This window comes from Hemibagrus wyckioides, linkage group LG25 (assembly GCF_019097595.1).
Source record: "Hemibagrus wyckioides isolate EC202008001 linkage group LG25, SWU_Hwy_1.0, whole genome shotgun sequence".
NCBI classification, from domain to species: Eukaryota; Metazoa; Chordata; class Actinopteri; order Siluriformes; family Bagridae; genus Hemibagrus; species Hemibagrus wyckioides.
Genome location: NC_080734.1, coordinates 2,280,892 through 2,290,486, shown reverse-complemented (window position 1 = coordinate 2,290,486; position 9,595 = coordinate 2,280,892). Strand labels below are relative to the sequence as shown.

The window sequence follows — 9,595 nt, the reverse complement described above, 5'->3', positions numbered from 1 at the left end:
ACAGATAGATATCACATGATATACTTTGTACACATCTTTAGTTGTTTATTGTAATGCGCACTAGGTTAGGAGTGAGCGCCACAACCTGTAGGTTTTTCTTCTGGATAGTCAGAACAGCAAGGTCTTAATGGTAAAGACCTTTTTCCCCTTTTGTTTGGTTAGAGGGTTAATATGCGAGTTTAACTGTAACACACATGAGAGTGGACAGAAGTGTTCAGGCCCAGTCTGAGAAAGCTCTTGACACCTTTATAGAAGTGTTCCTGACTGCAGCAGCTCTCACACCATGCAGTAGTTTCAGTTTAACAGAAATAGCATTGTGGTTTCTGAGGCTAAATGTTTTAGCCAGCATCTCACACTGACTTATTTTGGGTCATGGTAACAGTCTAAAATGTCTTTATGTTAGAATCTCATACTAGAACACAAAAGCTGGACTTCATTCATAAAAATGTCTCTAATAAATATCATGTAATATATAAAGAGCACTATTTATTCAGACTGTGCTGTAACTGTGTAAGGCCTGTTATTAAGTCCTTTAGGGTGAATAACAGAGAAAGAGTGGATATTAAAGTATAAACTCACACCTTTGTGGAGATTGAAAGATTAACCTGGATAAAACATTCAGAATTATTTATTTAATTCATTATTTAGTCTATGAGTCCAGCAGTTTCACACCTTTGATGTGGTAAAAACCTTAATGGCCTCATGCTGCTGTTTGAGATGTTTGTGCTCTAGTGTCCATCACACCAGAGAGTGTGTGTGTCAGTGTTAGTGGAAACAGCTCTGTGGTTTAAAGTGAGAGATACAAACAAAAGACAGAAAGAGATGTTAGACTTTTATAAAGCCAGAGATTAGAACAGAAGTTAAAACTCAGTTTTATTAAATAAATTGAGACACACATCTGTGTTGGTCAGACTCCGCCCCCTGTGTGTGTAACTCTGGTGAAACTGAACTGAGTAGTGTTTAAGACTGTAGTGACGTCTGAGGTCAGAATCCTGTAGAAGTTTCTTTCATTTTATCAGCAGCAGTTTGTAGATTTAGATCCGTAATGAACAAGTCAGTGCAGTGCATGGAAGATAGAGTGGGTTGTGTTAGTGTGCTGTTATCAGTTGGAGATCAACATTCTAATGGTCTGTGAGAAGAATCTGTACCACAGTCTGCTGGTGCAGGATCTGATGCTGTGATACCATCTGCCTGATGATAGCAGCAAGAGCAGGCCATGACTCGGGAGACTGGAGTCTCCTGGACCTCAGATGATGAGCTGGACTGTCTGCACCACTCTCTGTACAGCTCTGTGGTTGAGGGTGGTGTTGTTCCTGTACTTGTTCTTTATGTCCAGGTGGGAGAGAGAGCAGTTTGTAGGGTGAAGGTAATGGCATTGTGAGTGGAACAGAAGTAACGATAAGCAAACCGCAGTGAGTCGAATGAGGCAGGCAGAAAAGAGCAGATGTCTCTGATGTCCTCTCAAAGTATTTATTGACAATGGTGGTCAGAACAACAGGACATCAGTCGTTCAAGCAGTTCATCACAGATTTCTTTGGTATGGGCACAATGGTCGACATTTTAAAAGTTTGAGAGTGTGGTAATGTGTGTGTGGACATGAGACTGGACACTAAACACTGTTAAAGACTGAAGACTGGGCTCTGTGCAGGACACTCGAGTTCTTCCACTCCAACCTTAACCTTAACACATCATGTCTTCATGGAGCTGCTTTGTGCACAGGGACATTGTCATGCTGGAACAGTGTCTGTTCCTCTTAGTTCCAGTGAAAGGAAACTGTAATGTTACAGCGTACAAAGACATTCTACACAATTGTGTGTTTAAACTTGGTGGAACATGTAGAAATGTCATTAATGTCAGCATAGTGTGTGTGAGTTCTGGTGGTGAGACAGTTCCTTAATATCACCCAACTCACACACATAACTGATCTCTGAGACGTGTCTGAGACTGAACAAGGTAACTGCTTAGCTGTCACTGAGAAGATGCCTTTAAGAGACTGGGTTTTGTATTTTAGCTAAAAAACATGAAAGTAAATCAATATTTAAGGTCATTGAAGGTACAACACTGGAGCTTAAGTTTAAACTGGAAGCTCTAAAAGTAAATTAGCATTCTTTAGTTTGACTGTTAGTAAATTAGAAGCTATTTCTTTTTTATAAAATAAATTTTTCCCTACAAGTACTTCATCAATCTTCTTCTATCAGAGCGGTTCCAGCACACAGGACTGATAGAGCTCCAGTATATCATATCTGTAAAGTCATGTGACTCATCACAGCATCAGAATAGACAAGAATTCACTGTGAGCTTCATCTCATTACAGCTAATGGACCAATCAGATCAGTCCACAGCTTCAAAACATCCAATCAGGTGTGAGTCTGGACCTGGTTTTCTACTGAACACACAAGTTCATTCCCTCACTATCACTTCGTCTGAACAGGAACGATGACCACACTCTTTGTCGCTCTTTGTGTTCTTTTTTCTCTCTTCACAGCTGGTGAGTAACATTCTGAAAACTTTAACTTCAATTAATTCAATATGAAATATTACTGTATTATCATTAAATATTAAACACTTTTTACAGTAAATTCTTCTGACATCAAGGAGCTTCATGTGAGAACAGTAAAGAGTGGAGAAGATGTAACTATGGAGTGTAACATTAGCAGTGTCACAGGGAAAGATAATGTAGTTTGGTTCAGACAGAGTTCAGGAAAATTGCCTCAGTATTTTGCAAGACCATACCAGGTCAATTCAGGCTACAAATTTTTTGGGGGATTTAATGATAATCGCTTCAGTATTAGTGTAAATGACCAAAAATTTGATCTCAATATTAACAAAATAAGAGAAGATGATGGAGGAGAATATTTCTGTGGAGAAATGGAAGGACCTGAACTGAAGTTCACATCTGGAACACATCTGCAATTTGAAGGTAAACAGTTTTACTCTGATAACCTGCTAATTCCAGATCAACACTTTAACCAGAATTATGTGTACATATTAGGGATGCCACAATACTCAATATAATATTGAAGCGTTCGGTACGATCTCCACGGTTCAATACTCGTATGTGAATCACGTTATTTTCGTTTTTTTGTTGAAATAATTAGAAATAATTTCCATGTGTTTTATTTCTCTCTGAACCGCCTGTTTGTGTTTGCTTGTACTGTATGTCTATGTGCTGAGACAGACACGCCTCCCCGTCAGTAAATATCCAATCAGTGAGCACTAAAGTTAGGAGCACTTAACCATGCTTGTGATGCTGGTGTCAGATTTCACAATCTAACCCTGGAGAGTGGAGAAGTGAGGCAAAAATACGAGAAAGCACCGCTGCTACCGTCACGTCCTTTTTTTAGCACTGAGGTAATTCCTGACCTCTACGGAAAGACGCGCAAAAAAATCTAAAACGAATTGGCTAAAGCACAAAGATGTGTACATGTGTACAAGTAGATTTTTGTATTTAAGTAAAATAAAGAGAATTGCATCTTACTGTTCCTGTCACCTAAGCAAAGAATGATGAAAAAAAAGCACTTTAATTTGCCAAGCCATCAGAACCGACCCGAAAACCGTGGTTAAAAAACCGAGGTACGAATTGAACCGTGGGTTAACTGTATTGTTGCATCTCTAGTACATATGCATTAAATGTTGAATATTTCACATTATTCATATTTCGTATCATTTCTGTTTATTTGCTGCTTTTCTAATTTATTTGTAAAGATAAAGAGACGACACACCGTCCTACATCTGGATCTACTACTGAAAATTCAACAAGCAGCGATGATGAAGGTAAGAATATGGATAAAATAATCTTCCTTTCACTGTCTATAACAGAATGTTCCATAGTGAAAACCTCTCCCTGTTAATAAATCATAAAATATTTATAAAAGTTGTAAATTTATACATCGTGTGCATTTTCATCATTTCAGGTGAAGACCATTGGATTATTCCTTTAGCCGTCTCCAATATAATCTCTGTTATTGTAATCACAGTTCTGGTTGGAGTTTTATATAAAAATCACAGAAAAGGTTTGTTTACTTTTATTATTGTTGTTATTTATAGAGTTATTGTATAAAGTCTAAATGTGAATCTTTTCTACATTTAATCTTTACTTGTGTGTATTATTGTTCAGATTCTTCATCAAGCAACCATCAAATTCCCACCAATCAGGTAATCCAGTCTTCTATTAACTGTGATTCTATTCTGTTAAATAAATCCACATCTGAATGCACAGAGAATTTTAATAGACAATTATTCACCAAAATATCAGAGTAATCATTATTTTAGTCTTTAATCCTCTCTGGTTAATAAACAGCTCTTGTTCTTTATCAGGCTGCTGCTGATGATGTCTTGAACTATGCAGCTGTGAGTTTTGCTAAGAAACCTTCATCCTCCAGAACATTCAGAGAAAAGAGCCATGAAGACGTTTATGCACAAGTTAAAATAAAATAGAGAATTTAAATCATCAGACACTGGAGATTTACTGCTGTAAGGCACATTTTATTAGGTCATGCCTGATAAGGGGAAAGGGGGAGAGGAAGATTACTGTTTTTCCCAAAAATTCAATATTGTTACATTTCCTGAATATAATTATTATAATTATTATTTTTATATAATTATCCTGTGTTTATGTGCACATTGGTGTAAAATTTGTTTATACTATATATTTGTTGTATATTTTTAAATAAATAATAAAACACTTTATCAAAGGAAATATTTGAAGTTTAGAGTACATTATATGTATATACAGTATATAAAAAAATTTTATAAGTAATTTTAATGCTTCCAAAATTAATTAAAGTCAACTACCTGAAATATATTCAAGTTGAAGTCTCAGGGCTTCGGGCTGCTAAAGTGTTAAACTCCCAGTCCGGTCCACTCTGCGGACAGCGTGATCAGATAGTCCTGATGAAGGAAACATAAAACCATCTGTCAAAGTGAGGATATTAAAGGATCAAACTACTAACCTCATCTATTTCATTTCCCCATAAGTTCATTACTTCCATTTTTTCACTATGAGTCTTATTACAAATATATTATACAGGGGTAAATAACAGCAGGAGACCCACAAATGGACAGAGTGTATGAGTGGAGGAAATGACTGGTGCATTATTTCCTGTTGACTGAGATGCAGGAAGACACAGTGTGAAAAACACAGACATCTTTAAATATGTGTGAAATACGAGGATCATTAACAGCTCTCAGATTAAACTCAGTACAGTAGCAGAGTCGTTTATAATTACACACAATTCTGCTCAATTGGATAGAATAATAATATATATTTTGTGAGTAGTGTGTTCAGACTGAAGAAGAAAAAGAAGATGATGATGAAGAAGAAGAAGAAGAAGAAGAAGAAGACAAAGAGCTTTTGAAGTACCCAGATGATGCACTTATTCCAGACAATAACAAGTGTGAATGTTAGATACTTTATGCACTCAACACTTACAGCTTTCTTACAAAGGGGCGGGGCTACCAGGCACTGAGACTGGACAAGAAAACCTTTTCAAGATGGTCAATGACACTGCAATGGACAAGACATTTTACAAACGCCCACATTGATTTATTTCTCAACATCCTGTATGGAGCAGGGATTCAGAGGGACATGTTCTTCATTAGGAGGGACATTTACAGATTATTTCAATTCAATTTATTTTATATAGCGCCTTTTACACTGAACATTGTCTCAAAGCAGCTTTACAAAAGAAGAGAAACAGAGAAAGAGGAGGGGAAAAAAATAAAATAAATAAATAAATAGAAATAAGAATAAATTATTAAATTAAATTATTTAATTATTTTGTCCCTAATGAGAAGCCTGTGGTGACAGTGGCAAGGAAAAACTCCTTGGGATGATAGGAGGAAGAAACCTTGAGAGGAACCAGGCTCAGAAGGGAACCCATCCTCATTTGGGTGACACTAAACAGTAAATAATGTAACTGTAACTGATTAATGTCCTTTCTACAACAGAAATCAATGGCCCATGAGGAACTATTAGGTCAGTGTAGTTTCTGAGGTCATTATAGACACTAGTTCTTTGCTGTCACAAGCTGACATGAAATTGCAGATCTGTGACGGTGTGAAAGTCTCCAAGTGGCTCTGTCCATGGCTGTCTCCTGGTCCACACAGATCCATTCACAGCACCAGTGGGCACCACCAAGTGATGAGACTCTGACCAGGGGCATTTCTAGAATTTGAAAACATCAGGAGCTGAGCCTGAACCATCAGGGTCTAATTAGGGAGCGGGGGTAAGCAAGAATAACACGTTTTGTAAGAGCATTTTTATGTAATATTGTTTAATAATGAACACAAATGAACACAAACAGTATGCAGCTTTAGAAAATTTCATTCAATCTTTTTTCTGACTCCTCCCATCATTTCAGAGTCTTGCTACTAAAAAAGGAGTTCATTAAATTCATGAGATTTTCTCTCACACAGGTATGCCATGCAATATTATCTCTTTTACAGCTTGTGTGTGAAGCAGTGTCGTGTAGATCCTTTATTATTATTATTTTACAATAATCTGTATTACACTTGCACCTCTTATTTCATTCCTCATTTATACTGGAACTACTGTATGTAACGTTCTTTGTTTATTTTATTTGTTACAGCCTCTCTTCTCTTATTGTTCTCTCATCCCTCATCTGTCTTGCTGCTTGTCTGTATCTTGTCTACTTCATGCTCTTGGTGACTTTTCCATCCTCTTTCTTTGAGGGTGGAATCATCAGAGAGTATCTCCGAGACTGGACTTGAGCAAAACGGTCAATCACCATACTAGTATTTCTAGTGCTGAGAATTCCTTTATCAATAGACAGAACAGCTGAATGATGGAGTCTGTTCTGGTCCATTGTTCCCCTATAAGTCATGTCTGTATTTTAACTTAAATACTGCATTAGTTAAATAATAGAAAGTCATGATGTTCAGACTGTAATGTCTTAACACTTTATATTTTATTTAGATCTATCTTTAATCTTATTTAATTTAAGGCTTTTGTAGGTCTTGGGTATGGAATAATATTTTAAAGGGTCCTATATGTCAGGGATTTTCAGAATCAGAGACAGTGAGCCTCCTTTTTGACACAACATACATTTGTTAGCCGACTTTTATCAACTGTGTTAACATTAAATATTAAAAGTCAGGCTATTATCAGAATAATAAGATTGTTGTGTTTCCTGACCATTTTATTTTTATTGCTGTCGCGGTCAAGGGCTGTAAGGTGTTTTAGTCACGTGGTGTGAAAGCGGCACTGTGCAGACCGATAGGTGTAGGACATTAAAGTATCGCGAGAGCGGTTCTAGAGAATATTCCAGCACACACTCGTGGTATTTTGGCCTGTGTGTGTGTGTGTGTGTGTGTGTGTGTGTGTGGAGAGAGATGTCAGTCAAAATCGTGTACAGTAAACGACAACAGAACTCAAATAAACAGATCAACATTTACTTAATTCCTCTACACTCCATTCGGGACTAGATTAAAGTCAGCCGGGGCTCGAGCCCTAGCGACGCCCCTGACTCCGACCAGGGGAAGGGCAGTGGTTACACTGGAAACTGGCAAACACTGGGAGATTAGGAGTGGGGTGTATAGCTCGACAGACCACCACCAAACCCAGGCTAATATGATCTCAAGACATTGATACAACCACCAAACTTAAACCCTTAAACTTATGGTGAATAAAACGAAACAGGAAGTGGTTAATAACTTCTGTGTACATTAAGTGATCTACATGAAACCTTAGGATTATGTTAAGCACTGAAAGCTGATCACACTGATATGACGACTGTGAGTCTCAGTCATAGCGCCACCAACTGGCAGCAGGAAGTGTGTCACTTTTTGAAATCTCTAATATTTTCTCCCTTACTTTCACCTGATTTGGTTGAAAATCAGTCAGAATAATGTCGGGACATGGCTGATGTGAAACTGTGAAGGAATTTTTGATACATTGAATCGTGTTACTATGGCGACGATTTACATGAGAACATAATAGAAGAAAATGAATCTTCTCATATCTTACACGTGGAAAGGCCTAATGTTCCAAAATATTTCCCATATAGCGTGTAAATGTTTATGAGAAAGTCCAGTGTGGCTGGTCCCTGGGCGTGGCACAGGGCTGTCACAGCGCCCCCTGGAACTTTGTCAGAAATATAGCTGCACAGCTCATATTCACTTGCACGTATATGCATGAGAGCCGGTAAACATTTAGATCTCATTGAGCAAAATGACGTTCATCCACCTGTCATGGGATCTGATTAACAGGAAGTCAGTTATTTTGGGATGTTTGAAAAATGCACCCATTAGAATTTGATATACTTCTCCTAGGGGATTTATATTATTTTGATCAAACAGGGTCCAATATGATCTGAAGACATTGAGGATCTAAAGTTGTGAAGGTATTCTTGATCTCAAACGGTTCAGCCGTGAGGAACCCTTAAACTTGAAACAAAATGAAATGAAACAGCCTTTATTTGTCACATATACATTACAGAACAGTGAAATTCTTTCTTCACATATCCCATCCTTGGAGGTTGGGGTCAGAGCGCAGGGTCAGCCATGATACAGCGCCCCTGGAGCAGAGAGGGTTAAGGGCCTTGCTCAAGGGCCCAACAGTGAACTTATGGTGAATAAAAGGAAACAGGAAGTGGCTAATAACTTCGGTGTATATTGAGTGATGTACATCAAACCTCAAAGTAATATTAAGAGTAGAAAGCTGATCACATGGACATGACTACTGTGAGTCTCAGTCATAGCGCCACCAACTGGCAGGAGGAAGTGTGTCACTTTTAGAAATCTAATGTTTTGTCCCTTACTTTCTCCTGATTTGGTTGAAAATCAGTCAGAATAATGTCAGGACATGGCTGATGTGAAACTGTGAAGGAATTTGTGATATTGTGAATGATGTTGCTATGGTGAAGATTTAAATAAGGACATAATAGAAGAAAATTAATGTTCTTATATCTTAACAGTGGAAAGTCCTAATGTTTCAAAACATTTTACATAGAAAGAACAACTGGTTGTGAGTAAGTTTGCTTAGTTTCATGATTTTGTGATGCTCAAACGGCTCACAACAAATTTTTACATTCATCAGTCCATTGACTAGACATGGTTTTGGCCTGACTCCTGCAGTACTACACTATGTCCACTAGAGGCTCTTTCCCCTTTATTTTTATTTTATTTTTTAAATATGGTTTCATTTTCACAATTCATATATACAGAGTCAACCAAAAAATGTATATACACTTCAGCAAAAGAAAAATAGTATGATGTAAATTATATTAGAATAATATTAATAACATTATCATAATATCATCATATATATCAATCTATAATGTATAGATAAATTTAGTAATAAAATATTTATACATATTTTTCTTTTCCTGAAATGTGTATACATTTTTCTGGGTGACTCTAGATCTATATATATAAACTGATATATAAATATGGTTCAGAGGGAGAGTCATTGTCCCTTTTGACATCACTGGACATTGCAATGATCTGTTTCATTACACCCAAACGGTCACGTTTGTCCTTATATAGTTTAGACGGACAGTCAGGTTTTTTTTGCCATCAGTGTACATTGCTGTGATCACTTTCATTAGACCCAAATTATCACTCTTGTACTTTT

General features: G+C 37.1%; 1 protein-coding gene across 1 annotated transcript; it reads left to right on the top strand.

Annotated features, from left to right (window-relative positions):
- The first annotated feature begins 2,349 nt into the window (after positions 1–2,349).
- Positions 2,350–4,559, top strand: LOC131346110 (uncharacterized). Its single transcript, XM_058379463.1, has 6 exons — positions 2,350–2,488; positions 2,576–2,921; positions 3,740–3,774; positions 3,915–4,013; positions 4,118–4,155; positions 4,318–4,559. Exons 1-6 carry the CDS (start codon positions 2,437–2,439, stop codon positions 4,435–4,437), a joined length of 690 nt encoding a protein of 229 aa, XP_058235446.1. The 5' UTR covers positions 2,350–2,436; the 3' UTR covers positions 4,438–4,559.
- Positions 4,560–9,595: the final 5,036 nt, after the last annotated feature.